General features: G+C 36.6%; 1 protein-coding gene across 4 annotated transcripts in view; it reads left to right on the top strand.

Moving 5' to 3' along the window:
• Positions 1-19,105, top strand: part of SLC4A10 (solute carrier family 4 member 10) — a 221,952-nt gene extending 202,847 nt beyond the window's left edge. For all 4 annotated transcript variants that reach the window (XM_065881067.1, XM_065881068.1, XM_065881069.1 and 1 more), the window contains 5 exons: positions 1,372-1,545; positions 2,324-2,446; positions 10,402-10,469; positions 12,993-13,109; positions 19,039-19,105. In XM_065881067.1, the coding sequence (XP_065737139.1) occupies positions 1,372-1,545; positions 2,324-2,446; positions 10,402-10,469; positions 12,993-13,109; positions 19,039-19,105 (549 nt within the window). The remainder of the gene's footprint in view (positions 1-1,371; positions 1,546-2,323; positions 2,447-10,401; positions 10,470-12,992; positions 13,110-19,038) is intronic.
• The last annotated feature ends 7,011 nt before the right edge of the window (positions 19,106-26,116 follow it).

Here is a 26,116-nt window from a genome sequence, read left to right on the forward strand (position 1 = left end):
AGTTTTATTTATTTAATGACATGTAATTTTAAGAGATATTTAGGAGGTAGAAATAAAAAGACCCAGTGAAATATTTGTGGACAACATAGAGAGGGATAAACCAGAAACTAATTCAGCACTTAGTACTCTGCATAGAAGGTTTTCAACAATTTTTTTGGAATGTATAAATGAATATGAATGAATAAATGAACAGTGGATGAGCTGAACTATATATGATTCTGGTTTAGATGCCTGAGGGAAGGTCATGCTGCACACAGGACACACAGAAGGAAAGATGGGTTTATGTTGAATCTGGGATATGAGGAGGCTTTGGTAAAACATGATTTTTTTTTTTTAACATCTTTATTGGACAAACATGATGTTTTGCCACTAACACTTACTTGACTTCATGGGCATTTGTTCCTTGGCATATTAGAATAATTTTGGAATATTTGATGAGAATTGCTTACAATTTTCTTAGATAAAGTAGCTAAGGACTAAATCTAATATTACTCTTAAAATGCATAGGAGATATTCCTGTAGAAATGGTATGGTATAGAACTGACTGATTGAAACTGTCATTTTCTAAATCATCGCTTCTTGTTGGAAATATTGAAAACTGCAAAATTTGAGAATTTTTTGAGAAAAATTAAACAAAATGATCCACATAAAATAAAACTAACATGCGGTACAGTTTGTTAATAAGTAAAATGTGATTGAAGATCACATTTGATCAAGAAATTAAACGGAGTTAAAATTTGCTCTGAAAAATACTTTATTAACAATAATTCATCTAGGTTAAATCTTTATGGCCAAGATGTTTGTATTTTTAGAAACAGCACCAAAACCTTGTTGGGGATCCAAGTGGCAAGGCCAAAACAGCAGAGTCAAACTAAGGAGGTCAGAACATCCTACTCAGAAGCTGGATATGGGTCGAGAGCTCAAGACAGACAGAGCTGAAGTAGAGTTGAGGTCTGAGAGTCTTTAGCAAGTACGTGAAAGTTGAAACAATGGGTACGGATGAGTTATTCAGGAAAGAAGAGTCCAGGAAACCCTAGTGCTTAAGGGGCAGGTAAAAGAAGAAATTGTGATGTGATGATGAAGAGGATGACGATAATGTTTTCTTTCAAGGCTATACTCTCTGAGGGAGCAACATTTAGCATTGGCTTTAATGTTATTAAACTCTTTTAAATTATAACATGTGTCCATATTCAAGAAAATGTGGGATATTATAAAACTGGAACTGTATTATTTAAGAGTGTATGCTTAACAATAGTATTGTCCTGATGTCAACTTAAGCGTGATCTACCATATATTGGACCATATTATACATTTACTTGTCCTACTTCTATTGCTGTCTGTAAAAAGCAATTTAGTCTGTTTATCTTCTAGTTCTTCGATAGAATAAAGCTCTTCTGGATGCCTGCAAAACATCAACCAGATTTTATATATCTAAGGCATGTACCACTTCGAAAAGTCCATCTCTTCACAGTTATTCAGATGAGTTGCCTTGGTCTTTTGTGGATAATAAAAGTTTCAAGAGCTGCTATTGTCTTTCCCATGATGGTATGAAACTTCTAACTCAACTCTTTTTCTCCTCCTCTGATTTTCTGCTCTCTTTGAAAATCCATGAACAAACTGGATCAATAGAATAATTTTGAACAATTTTTGGAAATCTTGGTATAAACTTTAGCCACTAAAACTAGTAACTAAGATTGGGTTTCAGATTATATATGAATTTCAGTGATTCATACTAGCTTCATCTCTATCATTCTGAGCATTAGCAGTAGTTTGAATTAATTGAAGCTGGGTGGAAGACGTAAACTTTCAAAATTTAACTTTACAGATATACTAGCAAATTTGAAAATGTAAGGGGATTTTTGAAATTAAATTTTTTTAACATCTTTATTGGAGTGTATAAAATCAAATTTTATTAACTATTTTAAACCAGTTTCAAATACTTCAAAAATAAAGTGAATTTGAATTACTATAAGTAATTTAAAATATCAGCATAGGTAATAATGGTTTAACGTTCATTTAAAATAATGTAAACTATTAACTATGTGTATTTAAGGAAACAGTCAAATATATAGTTTTTTTCATTGCTTCTTTAAATGACTTGTATAATGGGTAAAATGATAGCCATTATTCTGGAGATGTGGCAAGAAAAGGAAGTGAAGGAAGCAAAAGTACACTCAATATCTTTTATATGCACATATCTTCAGATTTCACTTTAATGTCAGCCCTAATTGAAGTTGACTTGTTTGTACCAAAAAGCAAACAGATCTAAACCTTCCATTTATATTTTTTTCCCTGTTTTAAACTGCTTTATTATTTACTTCAGGTGTTAGCTCTGGTATTTGTAAGAAAGTTGATGGACTTGCTGTTTACCAAACGGGAACTCAGCTGGTTGGATGATTTAATGCCTGAGAGTAAGAAAAAGAAACTAGAAGATGCTGAAAAAGAAGTAAGTCAGAGCAAAATCAGTATCTTATAAAGAAAAGAAAAAGGAACACTTGCACAGTAATAGCTCTTTGCAAAGCTAAATTTTTGTGTTTAGCTTTAGATAGTGACTACTAACAAACACAGGTGGACTATTTTGGAAGATTGATGTTTAAAATCATCAAGCTGGAACTTGAACAGAGAGAGGACAAATCTTACATGAGTAAACCAAACCCTAATGAAATATGCAAATACTTTGTCCTTCACTATTCTTATAACTGCAAGGTTTATTTTTCTGATTCCTCCCTTCAGGATTTCAGAAACTTATTGATGCTTAAATGTTTCCAAATTATAGTCATGCAATGATTGCTTTTTGGTTGAATATGTGAGAAGAAAAAAAAAGACATTATTACTGTTGGTATTTTCCTAGGGAGCAAAGTTCTAATAAAAAGATTCTAATTCTAATTAAAAGATTAAATTAGTTATTCTTGAAATAGATGAAATGCTTAAGAGGAAAACACGTTGATCTGATTTGCTTTCAAAGTGCTTTGAGTAAATGTTGTTAGAGAAACTTTGGGTATTTAATTACTTTCACAGACTGCTGATTTATCCTATTCTGTTTCATATGTTAAAACAATTGGTTTTAAGTTTTATGACTTATTTAAATTCATGTATAAGCCTGGGTCTATTTTGAAGGCTAGTAATCATAATATTTTTAAAGTATGTAAAAACTAAAAAGAGTAAAAATGAAAAAAATGACAAGTTCATCATTTAGCAGAATGATTGGGTCCATAGATTGTAAAATATAAGAATAAAATTTTCATGTAACTGGAAATAAATATGAAAGAAAATACTTGGTGAGACTTACGCATTATTCTTTCCATTTTTTCTTCTCCTATACGGCAGTCAGTAAATGTATTCAGTTTCCTACCTGTGGTGTATTTTCTCAAACCATAGGTATATTCCTCTTTCCTTTGGGGAATTTGTTTGCAAACATTTCAATGGTCTTAGGTTTTACTTAGCCATTAGATGAGTCTAGATTAGGCCACAGAGTCTAATGGATTACAGATAAGTCTACATAATATGTGACTGTCTGGCATTTCTTCACTTTTCCATGTTGTCCTATTACCGACGACGGATTCCACATTTAAAGATTGATCGTAATGCTGTATCTTAATTCTACATGACTATTTCAATTTTCCCAAATGTTGCAGAAGTCATACTTAGTGTCATACTTCTAGCAATACTTATATAATGTTAAAAATGTCATTATAAAATTATCATGTTTCTTTATTTTTGTAAGTTTGATATATTCTTAAGTATGAGAATTTTTTAAAAATAGTGCTTTAACTATTTTTCCAAGTTGATATATTCTCATTTAAGTATGAGAGGTTTTTTTTTTAATAGTGCTTTAACTAAGATATTTGGATAATTTCTGTTTGTTTTTAGGGCTTTAGTAAAGGTTTGCTCTCATCCTCAGGTACTGTTCAAGAAGAATATGACAGAATTTGATGTAAGATAAATGTAAATAAATAGACACAAGAATATAGAAACACTAAAGCCTTAAAGTATCCATGCTTGACATAATTAAAATTTATTCAGGTTGAAAACAATTTCTAAGAAGGTTTAAATTCCAAGGAAGACAACTTTGAATACGAAACTCATTGACCACAAGCTTTCACATAGTCTTTCTGATAATAAGAATGTTAAGTATTCTGATGCAGTAACTTACAAATGTAATTTTGCTTTATTTTCCTGCTTTGACTTCCTGTCAAATATCTTGACTAATTCTGTAGGAATAAGCTAGCAACACCCCCAGGCATACAATCATTCCTTTTACAGCATTCTCCTTAGGCCATATCCATACCGTGGAACATTCTTGCCCTTCTAAAACTTTGTAAAAAGAAAAATAATATGTATATATAATATATTATGCTTAATATTCTTCCCTTTTTTCATTCAAAGAAAATTTCAGATTCTTCCTTTATATGTCTGTGAAATAGGAGAGAACAAATTTGACAGTAATCATAAATGTATTAGAATCTGCCGTTTCCATTGCCCAGAACCATTCACATAGCTACATATGTATGGTACTTATATGTGTGTGTGCCATATGTCCATTTTGGAATTTATTAACTTCAGATAGGCAGAGATGCTATGTAATGAGCTTCTAACCTTTTTATATTATAAACCCATTGTACGCCAATGGGGTGTTGACTGGTTTCTGATTGTTATAAAGATTTTAGAAGTAATTAAATATTACTAAAATTCCTAGAACTCAAGTTTTCTAAAAGGATTCAAAAAGAGATTAAAGATTTATTAAGGCAAAGTCACAGCTGTATCCTTCGGTTCGGACTATGAGAAAAAGTAAGGGAAAATGCCTTGTAATACATTAATCAGGCAGGTTTACAGACCTTTAAATTCTCAAATAGATTAATATGATGATACTTTAATGTGATCCTCAGTACATGGAAAGAAACAAGTAAACAAATAATACAGTCAAGAAATAATCCATAATTGAACATTAAAATATAGTTCTGACCAGTGCAAAGAGAGATAATTCTCCATCTGAGAAGTGGAGAGAGAAAAGTTAAATTAAAGATATTAACTTTCTAACTTGGAATTAGTATTATAAGAATATGATCAGTATAGAGAGTAGGAAGATTTAAGAAGGATTACACTAAAACTTGAATTCTGGTTGAATTTCTACTTGGTCACCCAGATCTCGGTATTCCATTTGCTTGAGGCTATGGACTCCACTGAAAGATGTGATCTTCTTACTTGGCATCTTATACCAAGGCTCAGTCTTCCAAGAGATTGTACATTAACATGGTAAATGAACAAGTTCTCCAAAAAGTGTTGCATTTCTGCAATTACTCAAATTAATTGCATAACTTTGATTGTGATCTGGAAAGATGGTAAAGAGCAGAAATGTCTCAGCTCCCTGAGACTTGAATTTAAAATAGTCTCACCTCTTGTCCTTTTGATGATAGTTACAAGCTTGTACCTTTATCATCCAAGGTTTCACTATCAGTTGCCCACTTCTGGTCCTATGGCACTGAGAAAACATTAGTTTGACCTTAAAATTCAATAATGAGTTAAGCAGAATAAATAGCTACACAGGCCAGTCCAAGGTCGCAGAGCTTCTGTTCCAAATTTTCATGTACTTCATGCATATGCATATGCATATGCTTCAGTTTTTAGAAAGAAAGGATTATAATCAGGATAGAAATGAATATTGGAACCCTGACATTTTGCACATTGCTCTGTGTAAAGGGAAGACTGCAGAATCAAATTCTGGATGTCCAAATGTGCTCAGAGTACCAACACGCTTTCCTTCCTACTTCAGTATTCTCTAGGACATTGTACACATTTGACAAAAGGGCTGCTGTTAAAGCAGTAAGCCCCAGCAGAATGTTTGCTCCTCGGTGAGGGAGAAGGAGGTTAACGTTAGATAAATCCTGGAAATTCAACCCTGTGCAGTGATCATGATATTGACACCTCTTGGTTTGTGGGAGGTTCACTCTAACATGTATGCTGTAGGGAAGAAAAGGAGGGGGGGCGAGTGGGACTTGTGATCTGTATGAAGCAGTCTCATGAGCAAGGCCAAGAAGATGGAAAAGCAATCTAAAAACAAGTGCACTTAAACAAATTAGAGAGCGTGTCTTACTGCTCAGAAAGATCAGAATTGGTTGTGGATTTGGGAAGCATGGCCTAATTATTGCGCAGGCAAATGTTATTTCTAATTGAATCTTAGAGCAAGGCGAGCATATTCTTCTTCCTCAAGCAGTGGTTTTCAAAGTGTAGTCCCATGACCTCTGCCGTATCAGCCAACACCTGTCAACTTGCTACAATCTGAATTCTAAACCTACTGAGTCAAAACTCTGGAGATAGGGCCAGATTCTGTGTTAACAAGACCTCCAGGTGATTCTGAGGTGTGCTAAAATTTAAGGCAAGACCTTTCCTAAACCCACAGACTTTACATCACCAGAATATAGTCTTCTAAATCCAAGAATTATTGTATTTTATAATAATTTAGATAAGTCAATTAGAGAAACTGAATCAAATATTCTGATGAAAAAACATGTTGCATCCATGAATTCTGTATAGACTACTCCTCCTCCCTATTTTTTTTCAGTTTTCATTGTTAAAGTGAGTTGTTGTATGTATTGGCTCTTCTACATATTGGAAATTTTAAGGAATACCTCTTATAAATATAAAATTTTATAGTTTACAAATTATTATAAGTGTGTATGTATATGTGTGTGTGTGTGTATGTGTGATGCTTGTAGCATTATCTATTCTATTAGTAATTGTAGCATTATCTATTCTATTAGTAATTAGTAATTCTATTAGTAATTAGTAACGGAAGTCCCTTCCGTTTTTTAAGATCTATGAATTCTAAAACTGCTGAATGTTTTCTCTATCTAATACGATAGACATCTTTATGAACATTGGCTCTGTGCTGCTGTTGTTTGTACTTTGAGCTATTTGAGGGCTCCTACATAGATACAGACTTTACATGAGAAATGGATACAGTAACAGATGTTACCTATTTCACTAGGTAGAGCATTTGTTAGGTATCATAATACATGAATTGTATCTTTTACACTATCACAAACTATAATTCAGATTCATGATGTAATTTTATATATAAGATCTTATTCATCAAAACACACCACGATTTAACCCTGATTTTATTTTCCTTTTCTACTCAGCACAGGCCTTTGGCCCCAGCCAGGCTAGTTGTTCATTGTCGTGCAAACATGTCCTATTTATTCCTACCTTTTATCCTTGACCCATATTGTTTCTTCCCACCTAAATTTCTTCCTTTCTATTACCAAACTGATCAGATAAGACTGGCCCAGATACCACTGCCTCTGGTCCTATCCTTCTCATCTTCTGAGAGTAGGGTTTATGGCTTTCTTTTCATTGTTGTATACCCAGTACCTAGCAGATTACCTGTCTTGAAGATCATGCTTAATACGTATTTGCTGAATGGATTCATGAATAGCTCCTGGATTATTCTTTTTGTTCACTGTGTGCCTAGCACATAATACATGCTCAGTAAATGTTTGAGTGCTATTGAATAGATTTGTTTTTAAGCCTCTATTTTTCTGCCTTTTACTGGATATAGCATTAACTGTCCTTCATTTATTTAGTATCCAAACAATGCTTTGGCCTTCTCAATTAAAAGACGGTGTTCAAATCAGAATATGGACATTCCTCTAGTCAAATTGGCAAAACCCCTTAGGTGCTCTTGGGTAAATTTTTATCATCATCCTTTGTAAAATCTCCATGTTGTAGAGCTCAGCATATTTTTTGATGGACACTGTGTAAATGAAATGCTGAATGGAACTCATTTTAGGATACTTCAGACTTATAAAGTGAAGGATACCCAGTAAGCTTTTCTGCTTTCTCTCTCTTTTCCTGTATGATTGAGATAAACTAGGTTGTGATTGTCATGACGGCTGGTGCCTGGTTTGACTGCTCCTCCCCAGAAAGTCTCAATTTTTGGCTTCCTCACAGTGCTGCCTAGGATGCAGCCGGCCCTCTATCCCCGAGCTCTGGGGCCCACCCAGCTTCCTTCTGGCACTGAAGGCAGCGGCTGCTCTGCCACCCTTCTCTTCAGATAAGCATGGCTTGGAAATGCTATCTTTAGAGGTGATGAGTTTTTGTTTGGATAGAATTATGACTAGTATAAAGCCCACACATGCTAACAAGCCACAGAGTGCAAAATAATTATTGAAAGCAATTTGAGAGAAAAGTGGAAAATCATCTGAGGAAAAAACCAAAATTGTTCCCAAAGCTTTGGTCCAATTTTTTGCTGTTAGATTGAATCTCGAGCCTTAGTTTTCTGCTGCCAGGTAACCTAAGCACTGATGGCACCATTCTTCTCTTCAGCTTTTTTTGAATTTTACTCTTTATTAAACCTTTTCTACCTGACTTCTTGACATTTTATTCCAAGTTGGTCAGAAAAGATACTACATACCAAGCTTACCTTTCAGTGGACAACCAAGGAAAGAATTACATTTTGTTTGTATTTGGTTTTACTTAAATAACGTTTGGGGTTGCTGAATATTTTCTCTTTATGTTCTTCCATGTGCATTAAGATAACCTTTTCTTCCTGAAAGGATACATATGTTCTGCCCATGGCCTCAATGATGTGCATATAAATTAATATGGCACATGTATTATTTCCATATATAGAGACTAACCCATTTGCAAGGCATGCATCATTTTAGACTACAGATTAGCTCTGCTCAAATGCTTAATTTCAAACCAATGATACTGTCTACTCACCATGGATTAGTACTAATGGTATCTCCAAATAGCATGGGGAATAGTCATAATATATAAGAAATAATGTACATCTGAGAGGTCTTAAAAGAAAAATTTTCCTTGAAAAATAACAGGGAAAGAGAATAGAATGAATTCCTGTAATGCAAAGGGGTAACAGACACATGCCCATAGCACTGCAGAGTATAAATATAACACTGTGTTTGGGCGGGGGGTGTAGTTTATAAGCAGAGAAGTAGCAGATCTCATACAGTCCCCTGGCCTCTCCATTATTCACAGCATAGGCTGAGCATAGATATTCTGTATGCAGCATGGCTAAGGTCCCAGCAGAGGGGCGCCTGCCTTAGTCACAGGTCGGATGTGTAGGGAGAGCCCTTCAAGAGTAAAAACGAGACCTGCCCACACATTACGTTATATATTCTTTCAGTAACAAGAAATATGGCAATGGTTCTTTAGACTAGGCAGCATGCAAGTTGAGGACCCTAGGAACAGTCTTGCATGCCAGGAATAATGACATCAGCCAAAGGTCATGTGTTTCTGGAACCTGATTTAGACCAGCCAAGCTACTGCTAAGCTATTGAAAGAGAGAAAGCAATGAGGCTCCAGGGCCTTCCCTGTTTTCTGTCTTCAGTTCCCATTTGGTCAGGAAAGTCACCTAGCCCTTCATCTCTACACAACTTAAAATTCCAGTTCTGAAATTAGAGCCAATAATTCTAACATTTTTAAATGGCCCCAAATAGTTCTCTAAACTTGAATATTCCTAATTGACCCACTTGAAAATAAATGCATGAAACAGGAGCTATAATCTGGAGATAACTATGTTTACTTTTTGGTACATGGAAAAAGGTTAACTATAACATTATTGAAAACTAAACCAGGACATTTCAGTGCTACATAAGATTATCTTCATCCCAAAGATATACTCTTAAAACATTATATATGAAGAAGTGAATGTATGAAGAATTACCATCCTTTGGGGGAGGGTGGAATATTGTCATTGTAAGAAGAAATCTGAAGCCTAAAACAAAAGCTTACGATGAGTCTAAGTGGAAAGCACTCCTGTGTTTTGGTCCATAGAGAAAGATATCTTCTACTGTCTATTTCCAAGTTTCAAACTACTGTCTTCGGACCAGCAAAATCAGCATCACCTGGAAACTTGTTAGATGTGTTACTTGGGCCCTGCTCCAAACCGACAGAATCAGACTCTGGAGGTGTGGCCCAGTAATCTGTATTTTTAATAACCCCTCCAGGTGATTCTGATATAAACTAAAGTTTGAAAACCACTGCCCTAAATACATCTCTCATTCCTTTCTAACAGAGCATTCTGGGAATGTAATTTCAACAATGAAAACGATTACATTACCCATATGTTTGTCCTTGTAAAATTTAGATTATTTTAAAAAAAAAATCTTCTTGGAAAATAACTATGTTTTACATTGAGTGACATGAGGGAGGTTATTGTTAGCATTTAAATTACTTTGTGGTATAAGACTCATTAATTACTTATGTTCTCGGTAGCTGATGCTTTATTGAAAAGACCCGTGCTAGCATTAATAAATGCAAACAAAGTGGAAGGTTCTGAGGTTAATGAGATCGTGAACCATTAATCTCTGTTTCTTCTTTAATGTAAAGTGGAGACTCATCGGGTTCACTTTGTATATTTTACATTTATCTTGCCAGGAAGAACAAAGTATGCTGGCTATGGAAGATGAGGGCACAGTACAACTCCCATTGGAGGGGCACTATAGGTAAGATATAAATGTAAGAACACACCAATATGAGTACTGGAATGTGTTGTTATACACTCTACTGAAGAATTTCGTATGTGTGGATTACTATAGAGGCTTGTTGACGTTATGTTAGAGTAGAAAGAACTGAAACTAGGTGTTAGATTACCCTGTCCCAGTACTAAGTTCTGCCACTAGACGCTGACTATAACCAAGTTGCTTAAAATGAACCGAGGCAGGGAGCTGTTGTCTGAAGTCTTCTTCTGTTTTATAGTGAATACGAAAGCTCTCTTTCATATTCTGTGAAAGTAGTACCTGAAGACAGGTCAAGATTCAATTCTGGGATAAGTGAGCTAGGTATTTACTGAATTCATCACATGTAAATGAACTCGGGGAAAAACAGCGTTTACCCCTTCAAAAAGACACTTCCAAAGAGATAAGCCATTTCCTGAATTGAAGGATTCAGTGATACCAGTCGTTTTAGGAAATATTTATGTCACTCTCCATAAAGAAGATTGTGCTAATCTTCTTTATGCACAAAGACAGAGCAAAAAGAGAAAAAAGCAGACTCCTCTAAGTTATAATAAAACTTTTGAAAGTATTTGGCAAAAAATTATGTATATGATCTCAAAGTGCTTAAGGATAATATAGGGCCATACCAGTAAAAAAGCATAGAAGACGTTTGTCTGAGGAGGAGATTTTTCATAGTGTTAAAAAATAGGAGTGGATCTTCAGGGTCTGACTGTAAGACCATATTCCCTAGATTTGAAAAATATAATTATCATCTACCACTTAAGAGTGAGCACAAGTCTAGAAGGCATTTTTCCTTTCTTTCTCTCTCTCTTTCTTGTTTTTTTTTTTTACAATATTTAAATTTTAAAATCCTGTTGATTGTTTAGTTGAATCAGCATATTCCCAACTGGATTCTGTAGAAATCTACCTAGTCTCTTGTGGCACCCCTCTTAAAAGGATTTTGTGGTTTAATTAGTCTGAAAAATGTTCCATACCACATTTTAATTTAGAGATTCACAATGCACATTGGCACATTAAAGACTCTAGTACTGGCATTAAAAAAAAAAAGTTTAACTTTGTTGTATCCAGCATTTTCTAAACTCTTTTGCTCACAAGAGTCTTTTTCACATAATATCATGAAAAACTTATATTCTACATGACGCTCTTTTGGAAACTAGTTGATTTCATGCTTTGAGTTACCAAGGGCTGGATGAATTAGAGGTATTAAAGAACACATGTCCAGATTGGGCAAGGAAGGAGCCTGTGAGACCTGTTTTGCTTCAGACTCTCAGTGTTCCTCTTAAAAATTGAATCTGTTGCCCTCTTGTGAATGTCCACAATGAGCGGCATGTGAGGTCAGCTTAGAATTTCTGTAGAACATGACTTTTTCCACAGCAGAGAATCTTTTTTTACGTGTGGTAAGAAGAGTGCTGATTTCTCACCCAATGAAACTTTCTTTGACTTGGCCCGTGTTTTATCTCTGTTGATATTTGGTTGCCTTTCTAGCCCTGGGAATGTTTTAGAGAGTTCTAAATGGCACCTATAATTGGTGCAGTTTTAAAATGTAAAAACTGCATGCAGCATAGTACAGGCCCTGATATTACAGGCTCCCCCAGTCATTTGGAAAAACCTCTGTCAAATACACAGGCTGCTTTCATTTATTCAATGAATATTTATCGAGTGGATACCAAGTGCCAGGCTCTGTCTAGGTCGTGGGGGAACAGCAATGGACCAATGGGCAAGAATCCTTGTTCTCGTGAAGCTTATATTCAAGTAGAGTAGAGGTGGGGGAGACAGGAAAAAAACAAATGAACAAGTCTTGTAATACAGTATTTCAAATGGTGAAAAGTGCAACAAAATCTTAAAGCAAAAAAGAGGGATGAGGTTGCTATGAGACGATGGAAACAGAAATTTTAAATGGAGCAGTCAGCAAAGACCTATCTGAGCAGGTGACATTTGAACTAAGGAAGGAAAGGGTTATACCACGTAAAGGAACGTTATAGGCAGAGGGAAGAGCAAGTACAAGGCCCTGAGGGAGCAGAAAGCCTGTAGTGTCCCAGGACAGTCAGGAGGCCATTGCATTGTGGCTGGAGAGGAAGGAGCCAGGGGTGTAATAGCAGAAGGTGAAGTTAGAGGGTAAGGGTAGGGACAGGGCCTTACAGCCCATCCACTGGGCTTTTACTTTGAGTGGGTGGGAGCCACTGTCGAGTCTGAGCAGAGGGGTGAAGAGCTCTGCTGGACTATGAATGTAGAGGCACGAGGCCCAGCAATGAACATGCAGAACCTAAACTCTGTCATTTGAAATGGATTAGGAAAACTGTACCCCAAACCAGTTTCTATGTAACTAGAATCTTTCATTTAGATTTTTATTCTTCATCGTTTTTTGGGAGAGAACTATTTAATACTTAATTTTTAATTATCAAAAATACTGTACAGAGGCATAAGACTGTCCTATATTTAGCGTCTATCGCTAGATAACTGCAGTTTCTTATTTAATGTTTATTGTTTCATTTTGGGTAAACTCCTATCTAGAGATGATCCATCTGTGATCAATATTTCTGATGAAATGTCAAAGACTGCCTTGTGGAGGAACCTTCTGATTACTGCCGATAACTCAAAAGATAAGGAGTCAAGCTTTCCTTCTAAAAGGTTTGAATTCTAAAATAATGTGAATTTATAATGATCCCAGTCATTTAATGACATGAATCCGTTAAAAGAATAGCATTGGTCTCCATTGAACTTAGATCTAAAATCTTTCAGAAAATTCTTTTAAAAGTGGATAGAAATCGCAATTATCACATTTGTTGGTATGATTTCAACATCTCCCTTTCAAAATTAAAGCTCACTCCAAAACTATGACAGTGGGGAGAAATGGTGCTATAAATGAGTCCCAATGCAGGACATTTTTGGACATTCATTTTAGCATACTCTTTTGCAGTAGGATTTTAGTGTATTCCCTCATCACCCACTTCTCAGGACCCCCTTAGATGTCTGACCACGTTTTTCATTCTCCTGTTGTCCTTTGTAAAACCCATATGGCACATGCAATGGTAATTTTGTATTTAGATTATTTCCAGTCCCTTATTCCAACCCCCTGAAAAACCTTCCCTAACCTTTTTACCCCAAAACTTTCAGTTTCAGAAAGTTTTATCCACTTTTTCTTCTCTGTATGCAAACATTACAAACAACTCCTGCAGTTGTGGATGATAGTTTTAAATGCATGAGGTGGGAAGAGTGTGTCCTTAAATATCAAGAGTCATCGCAGGATTTCCAACTGCATTTTCCAGAATTTATAAATAAGAGTTCAAACCATCCAGTCTTCTTAGATGTTGATCTGAAGGAAATCTCTGTATTATGCCGATATTTCTTCTTATTAAAGAGTGATTGAGGGATTTGGGACGGTGTTTAATTATTAATTTCCTTTATTTTCATGACCTTAAATTAACTTTTTCTACTTAATTTTTATATTACATTTTTGTCATAAGCTCCCCTTCCTAATCACTCTAGAAGCTGATTCCCCAAAGGTAAGACCCTTTCCCTCAAACCTATTCCTTGGTTGCATTTCCTTTTGTTAAATGGTGTCTTCTAGAAACCTGGTCAGCCTATGTTCTTTGTGCGAGTTTTGGGGAGGCAAAAGGCGTGGAGAGTCTTGGGTTTAGATCCAGTGTAACACTGAGTGTTTACAGTGTTCCTATAACCGCTCAGCTCTTTAAGAGGGTTTGAAACTTGAGTAAACATTTTTCCCCACGTGACTTATACAAATGCATCATATATAAATCAACAAACCTCTTAGAACTGTATTTAATAATAACATCAAATTTCTATATTTGAAAAAGAAAATTTATCCCTTGAATTAAGAAATTGCAAAGCTGGGAACTTACATTTATGCACCACCATGCTTCCAAAACTCCAAGCTTTATCTTCATGAGAACTATCTGGAAACATGGGTTAGAAAAAGAGGCGATATTAGACTTAGAGGATATCTCTTATGGATGGTTTTTGTCACCCCAAAATGGCATGCTGCTTCAGTGTCATATCTATCTTAAACAGCATAAACAACACCAGCAGTGGATGTGCAGAGAGTCTAGGAGTCTTCACCCCATAAAGCTGGGGGATTACTTCATGTTCTCTCTCTCTTTCTCTCCTTCTCCCTCTTCTCCCCCTCTCCCTCTCTTTCTCTCCTTCGAATACCTCCACCACTCGCTCCAAAAGGAGGTTAATGTAAGTTACTCAACAGGCTCTCTCAAAGACTTTTGGTTGATATTTTCTGTCTTTTAACAAGGCTTTAAAATCTTCATGTATTTCTTTGCTTGGCTCAAGCAGAAGTAATATTTTATTCTAAAACGTGCTTTATCTTCTTTTCCCAAAGATCCCTGCCACAGTCTGATAGAGTCATCCTCACAGTAGCTCTGATTTGCTAGACGTCTTGGAAGAAAATCAGTCATGAGAAGGGCAGTTTCTCAAACCTATTGAAATATATGCTTGTGGACCCTTTCTCATTAAAAATATGGCATTTCTCTGATTTTTAAAAATGTGAACTCTAGGTTTACGAGCTCAAAGTAAAATGCCAGCCATGGGAATATGTGTAGAGTTTGAGACAATCAGACTTAGAGATTGCTTTTCTTCCTGTACTCTACAGATCCATAGTGAAAACTCTTTCTCTATTTTTCTTTGGTTCAAGCAACAGTTTTATGTCATGATATTTTAGGTACTCCTTAAAGTAAATAAGTCAAGTGATGCTTTTCACCAGAAAAACTCAATTGTTTAAAATATGTGTCAGATTACTTCTCACAGTAGACTAATTCTAGTGAACAATGTAGTGTGCCTAAAAGCAGATGCAACTTTAAATAGATCACCCTTTATATTTTCATATAACCACTTTTTTCTTATTCTTTGAACCTATGTTCCCACTAACATGAGATTCAAAACTATTGTGGAATGAAAGTTTACCCAGTTTTCTTTACTTTTAAGTGTGATAAAATCTGTAGCTTTCCACGGGAAAAATATCTCTCGGTTAGTCTTTCTTCTTCATAACAGAGGAAACTGGCAGAAAGAATGTGGCTTCCAGAACTCCTAAAGCCACCAATACTAACAACAGCAACACTCTCCCCAAGCCACTGCTTTCTCTTGGTATCTGTTGAAGGCATTGAAGTGTGATGACCAGGAACTGTAAAAATGCTATACCTGCTAGCGTGTCCATTGGCAAAAAACGCCCTAAAGACCAGGTTCTCAGGGTCTCTCTCTCTCGAGACCTCAGATGGCTTCCCAGCAGTCTCTGACACCCCACCGCTAGGTGTTTTCATCTTATCCCCCACTATAGGCCCTAATGCCTATCAGAGAAGCCTAGATACCTTTTCTGAGTGGAATTTGGAATAGCAGTTATATTTTCTCCATTATTTCATTCGCTTTATGTTGTCCAAAAAATTTTACCCAGCTTAGGGCTTCCCTGGTGGCGCAGTGGTTGGGGGTCCGCCTGCCGATGCAGGGGACACGGGTTCGTGCCCCGGTCCGGGAAGATCCCACATGCCGCGGAGCGGCTGGACCCGTGAGCCATGGCCGCTGAGCCTGCGCGTCCGGAGCCTGTGCTCCGCAACGGGAGAGGCCACAGCAGTGAGAGGCCCGCGTACCGCAAAGAAAAAAATAAAAAATAAAAAATTTACCCAGCTTAACTGAAAGAAGGATCTAAGAACTGACTGCAGGCTTTACCACATCTGCAGGATGTCTAATTTGATCCTAGTTCAACAGCACTATACATGCATGGGACAAGCTCCTCCACAGCTTATTTAAATGAATTGACAGAAATAGGTCACATTAAAAACCACGTCGCATCAGAGTAGGTGAGCAACTGCTGTGATACGCTGACACCCAAGACCAGCATTTCTTGGGCAGGTATTTGGCAGCACTCGGCTTTGCCTTGGTGGCAGAGGCTAGGGTCTAGGGACTCTGCCCCTGCTCTCCTGTCCCCACACCCCCACCCCCTTCCATGCTGGATGCTTCTTTGCTCTAATTTCCTAGGCCTCAGCCCTCTCATGACTGCTTGGTAAATGTTGTGTATATCAACTACTATGGTGTCATTGACAAATAACAGTTTCATAGAGTGCCTGGCAGCATGAAGGTAGTGGGTCACATTTTGCCCTCTCTTGAAATATTACTTCTTTATGTTTTGTCTCATCCATCTTGTGTCCCTTGGTCCTTACAAAGTACCTGGTGTATAATAGATATGCAATATTTGTTTATTGTAGTAGCAAGTAATAGATATGATATACATTTAAGAAATATATATTGATATAATATATTGATTACAATGGAAGTTTAGAATTGATTGGCATCCTGAAAACGAATGTAACAGGGAATAAAGAGAGTAATAGCCATGCACTGAGAAGATTCAAGTCAGTAATATTTTTTCATAGACGTCTTGAGCTGGTTATAAAATTTCTGCTTCACTGCTGCAATCTGATCTGATACCAGAACCACTGGTTTTAAAGAGGGGGAAAAAAAAAGCCCCATCATTTAATTGGTTATTGTTTTGGAACTAAACAACCAGTATGACCAAAGTAGAACATCGGGAGGAAGCTTGTCTGTGAATGATACTGACTTTCTGAATCGCTTTTTCTTTTTCACTGCCTGGTGGCTAATAGTGTCACTGGGAATTTGCTCACTCATGGAAAGGTTATGGAGCATTGTGCACACAGGAACTGTGCATGTGTAGAGACCAGTATGTCTCCGTCCCCACAGTCTCCTACAGATAGAACGTGCTTTTCTATCTTTCAAAAGTTAGAGCTCATTGGAATTGAGACTACCAGCCTCAGAAATCTGACATTCAAGCTGCAAGAAAATTTAGAGGCCTTTTAGTCCAAAACTAATGTACAGATGAGGAAACCAAGCCCCAGAGAAATTAGACAACTAGTCCAGGGTCACACAGCTCATTCTTAGCTTCCTGAAGCTGAAGGTCATCTTCCGACTCCAAGCCCAGGGCTTCCTCCACCTGCCGCCGCTGCCTTTTCTCATTGGCTTTGTTTGGCAGAAGACACTGGGAGCCAGGTAGCACCCAGGGAAAAAATTTGGAAAGTAACGTAGCAGACACTTGTCATCTGAAAGGAACTTAAAGTAGAAGAAAGTGAGTCATGCAGATAGAGGAGTTAAAAATACAGTTAAGCCTCTCAGCACATCATGTGCACACTGTTATCTCTTCTCATGGAAGGAGAACAGAAAAGAGGAAAAGTCGCTTTGCTCTGACCCGTAAGTACTGTGTGCTGAGAAGTGTGGCAGGCACAAACCCGGGTGCCGTCGACACCCGCTCACACCAGCTCTCAGTGCTGGCGGCGCGCCAGAGATGGCAGAAGCTCCGGCACTTCTTACCTGATGGCGCCGGGTGGTGGTGACAACTGAGAAGGGCTGTTTCTAGCTTGAATTGGAGGAAAAACAATTTAAAAAACACACTCTTAGAATGTGTCTAAGTTATTGACCACTATGAAAGCTGCACAGGAGGTCCTGTAGGAAAAAGGGGGCTTTAACTGTCCCTTTCCTATTTGGAGAAGAGTTATATAAAACCAAGGGTTTCCCCACCATCAACTATGTCATAGTTATATTAAGAGCCAAAGCTAACAGTAAAAATGTGTGGGTTCTTGCAGCTCAGGGCCCCAGCGGCCGGGTGTGGGTTGCCCTCGAGTCGGCGGCAGCAGGGGCCCGGGAGGGGCTTCAGCGTTCGTCTTGGCCCGCGCCAGACGTGGCCGGGAGGGAGCAGAGCTGCCCCTCGGGAGCATGCATGTACTCTTGGTGTGAGCTTCATGCGTGTCAGCGCATTATTTGAATTTCGCGTGAAAATTGTCAATGAGAGTAGGAAAAGTGAACATCGGAAAAATATTTTTAAAAAAATGATAGAGTCACATTACCAGTTTGCCCATTGATTAATTAATTGGAGAACAGTTAAAACAGAAGCCACTTGGGAATGAGTTTATTCTGGAAGGAGTGGGGTGAAACATGCTTCCTCTGATGGACAGGAGGAGGGTTTGTCTGTGAAGAGACGGCACAGATGTTTAGAGGGCAGTGTGCGGGGTGACCGGGTCATCCCGACCAGCAGAAGCGTGTCTGTCCTCTGGACGATAACGCAGTTCTCACCAAAGATCAGAATCCAGTCTGTGCACAAAGGATGCGCCACTTGCAGCCGGGCCCAGAAATACCTACTGCGACATCCATCTTGTTTATGTCATTCATAGTGTCAGTGCTATCTTAAGACAGGGGCATGAATGGCATATTCAACAATCATCAGTGATTCATTTGCACAAATGAGGACCATGGTATTAATCTTGCATGCTTTGGGTACTGTTCTTAAAATGTCTGGTTTTTGTTTTTTAGTTTTTGTTTCTTGAATTTCCCTTTTTCTGCAGTTCTTGGTTTCTGTCTCACTGAGTGCAGAGGATTTTAATTGCTGCTATCTATCTATGCTTTGCAGCATGAAAGAGCAATGCCTAAGGGCCCTTGTGGTGCTTTGGGGTTGATGGGTTTTGTGTCTGAACCAGCAGACCTCCCAGTAGCCATGCTGGATTGAAATAATACATTTCTCCTTTTTCCTCTGTAGCATTGAAAGCCGAAAAGAGAAGAAAGCTGACTCAGGGAAAGGTGTTGACAGGGAGACTTGTCTATGACTTGATCTTCAATTTATTTTTTACATATATATGAGAGGAGTGCCACAATTATTCATAAAACTGCTTTGATCATGTATTATAAATTCTGTCTTTCATCCCAAACCCACCTTCATACTGTAAGTAGTGCAATACTCGTTTCATTTCTGTGTTTAAACTTCTGAACGGTGAGACACCCTTGTGAGCATATACAATAGCTAATGCAAGAATCTCTGTTCCTTGCTGTATTTTAGACATTTGTAAACACTAGATTCTCATTGTCGGTTTTACGAGAGCAATAGCTTTCTTAAAGAGATAAGTCATATTACCTAGTTTGTATTTTCCTACTTAGAGACCTGAAGATACCTGATAATTTCATTTAGAAGAATTTTGAAAGGTAGTCTTACTTCTTTTTATTTTTTATAGCTTAGCATTAGTGACTTATTTCAAAAGACCCAAATCGAAAAGTTAGTTTGAAAGCATTTTTAATAATTGTATTTATGCATTTCCTTGATTTAATATGATACATTTAATACTTAAGAATTTGTATGTAACTAAAACTTAAAGTCATTTTGAAAAATATATATGGAAACCTATTCACAACTTGTTTAAACGAATCAGATACTAATGCAAAGAGTCAAGTAGTATTTGCTTAATATTCAGGCTGTGATTACATGATCAAATACTAGGCTTGTATGAAACGCTTCAGAAAAACTTTGTAGGTTTTGTGAGATTTTCAATATAAACCTTTATCAGAAATATGCTGTTAAATTTACCTCCCATTGACCACAAGTGTTTTCCAAATAAACCTATTATATACATACTTGTGGAATGCCACATGGTGAGTTATTGTACATGAAATTCCACTCCTGTACAGTTATTCCACTGCTAAAGGTCATGAACTGCTTAATGCTGCTCTGAATCATGTTCTAATGTTAGACTGATAGGTCTCCAATTGTCATTTTTTCTTCCGCAGAGCTCTTTTCCACATTTTAATTAAATGCATGCTGTAGAAAAATAATCTTTTAAATGAAAATTTCAGATTCTGTTTGAGAAGCTTCTGTAGATATTTCAGTCTATATGAAATAATCCATCTTTACTAAGTTTATACAAGAGGAAGGAAAGTTAAGAATTTTTGAGCATTACTAAAAATACAGTATTTTGTTTCACTTCAAGTGAATGTGAATTAATAAAGATGAAATCTCATAGTGCTCTTGTTTCCTAAGAATTACCAATGATCATCAGCCTTATAATCGTCAGTGTCCAGTTTTACAATAATTCAGAGCCCTGTGGCTTTTCCAAACTATGAATTAATATTCTGAGTATAAGTGTACATGAAAAGTGAAAAAAAAAACACCCAAAACAAATCCTCTTGTGATTACGCTTACGAAGGAAATAAACAACAAAGCCTCCACCGGGTTCAACATTTTGATGCCTTCTGTAAAATTCCCCTCACAATCTTTCAAGGAGCCATTCCGTTTAAGGAACATAAGCCTAAAAAATATAAGAAGAGTTTGTAGTTAATGAAGTCTGTGTTTATAAATGCCAAGGAAAAATACAGAAACTTTACATGCCAAATGCATTGCCTTTGTGTATTTTATAATACAGATACTACATGTAACCATTCCCATTGTTTTATGACTTAGACTAGCTGTACATGCCAGTCAGTCCCAAAAGCAGCCTCCTAGTGTTTTAATATATTAATAATTGTTCTGTTTAAAATGATCATAGTGAATTAAAACCTTCACATGATCACCTATTTGAATAAGCACTCATATCCAATGAAATTCTGTATTTCTGAGTATTTTTATAGTCATTTTGTTCTTGTGTGAATTTTAATGCTATCCCTATGTTAATCTTAATATTTTGAAATCATATAAAATATAAGAAAAATGTAGTGTTATCTATTTCCTCCTAATTTCAGATTCCTGGTCAAAATTACTGAATATCTTGAATGTAATTTATTGCAAAGTTTAAGTAATGTGTAAATGTGACTAGGATATTGTGTTTTTCACAACTAAGAAATGTTATGTGGAAATAAATATTTATCCTAACTAATTTCCTTGCAAATTTTAAATTGTGATGCAAAGTGTTTTGTCTTTTTTTCCTTATCAATGTAGAACATTTTGATTGAACGTAATATTTAAATTTAGACACACCCCTGATGTTAAGCAAACTTGGTGATGTAGACATTTCGAGAGTATTCAAACAATTTGAACCGTATGAACAAACTATGATGAGAGCTATATTAGGATGTACCTCTTCAGTTTCCCGGAGAGCAGTGACTTAGATACAGATGACATTGTACCCATGACTAGTAAAAGCTTCTAAGAGCCTTAGTAGGATTTCCCATTATTAGAACTCCTTAGGCTTCGGTTTTTACCCCTCATGGGAAAAGCATTTTCTAAAATTTGTCTCCTCCCTGTTTGTTACAGTAGATCAGACGGGACCAGTATTCTTTTGTAGCCATCTAGCAATATGTTATGGAGGTAACTGCACTCAGAACTGTAATGTGCTGGTTAGTATTCTCCTCTTGACTCATGAGTTTACTTTGTAATTGCTATCACTTAACAGCCTTCAGTATTGGGAAGTTTCTCCTAAATATAATTTGAGTATCTCCTTGGTGTCGTTTAGCCTTATAGAAAGTCTCCACTGATGATCCACTAGCAACTTGTATTTCAATACAATCCCTAAATCTTTTAGGATTTTTCTTGGCTTTTAAAAGTGTGGCTCATTATTTTTTTAACCTACACTGATCTACCTCTGTTTCTATTGAAATTTAGCCTCTTTGCTCCTGGGTGTGGGACTATTTTACTATAATTGCAATATTGCTCTCCAAATTTTCCAATATATCTCTCTTGTATATTCATACAATGAAATGAGATTACAACCAGTTGAACATTTTATGAGAGTAATTTGGGTAATATGATGATTCTCTAACTATCTACTTTGAAAATCTGCTTGTAATCAGTCCCCTTGGAGAAGCCCAATATTCAAGGCTTACTCGTAATACTTTTAGAGAGCTCTTTCGGTGTTTTCCTTAGAAAACTGTAGCTCACGGACACAGCTGTCACTTCATTACAGTTTCTATTGGTGTAATGGCCACTACTTTTTGTGCTGGAACTTTGAAAATAGGACTGTGAGCCTCGCTTCTAAGGGCAGGGTAGACACATACCTGTAACATAATGTGATGTGTACTGAGTTGGTTGTATGATGAAAGTGAGTAACTCAAGGATGGGATTTTGAGCAGGGCTAAGTTTGAAGAAAATGTTATATAAGAGGTAGCGTATGAATTAGGATGGATATGGGGAAGGAAACCTACTCCAAGAACTGCAAAGATCTCAAACATGTCAGTATTGAAAAAATAAAATAGAAAGTAAATATATGTGGTATAACAAGAGCCTGACATATGTGATGTATGACATATTTTAAATCCAGCAGAGAGCCCAATATGGTGGAGTGTTAGGAGTGTGGTCGGGACCTGTATGAAAAGGTAGGAATACAAGTTGGAGACATTATAAATGATGTTAAATTTTATGTTAGGGTATTTCAACTTTATCCATTAAGAGTTTTGAGTAATGGAGAGGCATGCATTTTGGGAAACATTAGTCTGGCAGCACGGTAGAAAACATAGTGGGGGGAAAGTGAAATTATTTCCTTAGGGATCCTGTACTCAGGATGATTCTCAGAGACTCAAACCAAGCTCTCATTGAGTGGCCTATAAACTTTTATTATGATTGAAACAAAACAGGCTCAAGCATATTCTGTAGGTACTTAGTAAGTAACTACAGGCACAAGAACTTTATGATAAATCCTTTCACATAGAGCATTCCTTTATATAATGTTTTGGTTTGTATTTTTCAAAAATGTTCAGAAAAACATGGTATCAGCAGTAATCCTGAGATGATTAAAGAAATCTAAGTGTAGTACAAAATTCAGCCAATGGCTGGCTCATATGAGTCCAGAAACCACCCTCCGCCTGCTCACCTTTTCATCCCACTTATCTCATCCATCCATAGACTTAGCTTTAGATCTAGGTACTTTTACCTTCAAGCGTGTGTAGAGTCATAGATTTCTTCCATTTGTTTATAAGCTCCTTAAAGGTAAGGATAGTGTTTTATCCCTTCTTTGTAACTCTCCGGAGCCAAGTTCTTTCTGTGCTTTGCTGTTTATTCAGCCAGCAAAAGGCTGTAGACAGAATCATAAGTAAAATATATCGAAGATGTGGCCTCTCAGTTTATTAAGAATCATTAAGGATCCAGAAAGGATTCTCACTGACATGGCAGCATCGGAACAAAAGCAAAAGCTTACTGAGCACCTTCATATGCCCAAAACCTGCGGACACAAGACGCCTAAGGGGAGAACTGGTGTAACCCATGGAATCATCAAACCAGGCATGGTGTATAAACCTCCACAGCAATGCAACAGGTATGGGAGGTAGGTATTTTGGTATCTCTTTCAAATTAAGTAACTGAGGTTCAAAGAGGCTAAGCAACGTTCTTTAAAACGTTTCGCACTGTGAGTGTCGATGCTGAGATTCTAACCCACGTCCGCCTAGCCTCGGCTGGAGTGCACTGACTGTCCAGCAGGAGGCAAGATGTGGCCACCTTCCTCCTTGACCAGGCAGTCACTCTGGCTCATGCAACCAGAATTGGGTTGAGTAATATTTCTTCTCAGTATGCTACATTTTCTTTGTCACTCATCTTTCTGTGATTAACACTAGAAACCAAACCTACTCAATGAAATAGTATTTTTGCTCACAAGTCACAAATATCATGACTTTGGATAGGAGAAACTAATTGGAGCAATTAGAGTTTTTTTTGTTTGATGGGTCACACTTTTCACCATACATGTGTTTTAAATAATCTGACAAACTTGGGGTGACTGCTCAGATGAAAGATTATTTAGAATAAGAATTTTGAATGAGTTTGCTGGAGTTCAGTTCCAGAAAAGACACCCTTCTCAATTTGGCAGTAAGAAAATTATCTTTCTTTTTATTAATTCAAAGCCTTGAGTTTAAATGTTAATATTGTCACAGAAAGGTGACATTCAGAGAGATGATACATTTCTACTGAGCATGACATTGGTCTTATTAATCCCACGCTCTGAGCTTTTCTTAACGATAGTGACGTTACGCTTTATTACCCACATTCATCTCTCATTCTCAACCATCCGTGTCCCTCAGACGTCCTGAATACACACTCCAGATCTTTCAGGATGTATGTAATACTGTTCTCGGACACTGCTGTCACAAAGTTGGAAGAACAAAATTCTCTTACTTTACTCTGAAAAAAACCTTCTTCTGTTTTGGTGTTGTTTTTCATTTAGAGCTTACTGAATCTTAAATATTGTACAAATCTAATAGTTTTATAAATTGGAATTCTCACATCAACTTAGAGCAAAAGCAACAAATGCCAAGTGGTGAAACTACTAGCCTCAGTGACCACCTGTGAATATAAAACACTCAGAATGACATACAGCCTGATGTGATCATTGATCTTCATGGTGGTGGCCTTGAGTCATCACGATGCATTGAATTATGGTCTATGCTGGTTATTTAAGAAAGCATGGAGATATGTAACCATTTCTGGCAAGATTTCCAATTTTAAAAAGTTGGAAAATAATTTATAAAGTGATTTTCTAAAAATCTTAATCAAAACTTTAAAAAGAAACACTGTATCCATAGAAGGGATGTGACAATTTCTCCCTTCCTTTGGCGCTGTGTGTTCCTGGGCACCAGTGCACTCTAACAGATTGTTTACGAAAGGATCTTAGCATCCAGGTGCCTGTGAGGCTGTGACAGTCAAAGGCAGGCAAGTCTGCACATCTTACTGGTATGACTAGTTCCTGTGTGTTTCAAACCTACCCTCAGACTAAGTCTATCTCGAATTTGTCAATTTAACTTCCTTCCTCAATAAACTAATTTAAAACTCTTACTGGAGAGTAAAACTTGTCCTATGAGGGTCAGATGAAATTTACTTTAACTTCGGTCACATCATCACCATTTGCAACCCTCATTATGTGAAAAATACGTGCTGGGATTTTTTTATTACCTCTGGGCTCCAGAGGAAACGTTGGGCACGTTTTGAAACTAAAGGAACAATAAATTCATACAGTTTTGACATTGTACAATAGTTGTACAGTATCAGATATTATATAATCCTCTTAATATCTGTATAGTATCTGATATTGTACAACATCTACTGTTGTAAAATTGTCTTATTAATATCTGAACAATACCTGATATTGCACAATGTCTGGTTTCAATTAAGATAAAAGGAGAATTTTTACTTAATTTGCTTTATGATTACTAATACAATCCATGATGTGAACATATGACCTATGATTACTCTTTCTGGATATAGAACTCCGCAAAGATTGGTCCAGCTACTCACAATGATTGCACTCTATTATTAGAATTATGACAAGAGCCCTATAGGGTTTGAAGGTTGGCTTATGGTTCCAATGAATGAATGATATTTGAGACTTAATTAAGGCTTATGTTCCGATGAATGAATGATACTTTGAGACTTAATTACTCAATGCCATGCGCTGAAAATTCAGTTGAAACAATTTCACAATCTTCTGTTCATTCCTATGCATGACTCACCAGTCTCATGTTGAATTGATAGATTTTTTTCCAGTTCTTCCATTTTTAGATTTTTATGCTGTAACGCATTGTGTCTGGGACAACTTTTTCCAGCTATGTTTGAAACTATGAGTTCATAAAATCAATTTTTAAAAATAAGGCCATTTTGCAAATAATTGAACAAAAATATTATGCGTCCTCAGTTATCTCAGCATCTTAAATGCATGGTTTCATTAATATAGTTATGTCAACCAAAAATAATTAAACACTTAAGTTGTTGACTTTTTTTTTTTTTAACTTCTACTGAGCCATCTGGGCTACCAAGATGATACTGTCGAGATTATCTGATATTATGAGCCTCATCGTAGTTCCCCGGAATAAAATGATATAGTATGTATTATATAAATAACCCAAACTATTTTGAGCTGACTTTTCAAAAGCTTATA

The sequence above is a fragment of the Phocoena phocoena genome, chromosome 7 (genome assembly GCF_963924675.1).
Source record: "Phocoena phocoena chromosome 7, mPhoPho1.1, whole genome shotgun sequence".
NCBI lineage: Eukaryota > Metazoa > Chordata > Mammalia > Artiodactyla > Phocoenidae > Phocoena > Phocoena phocoena.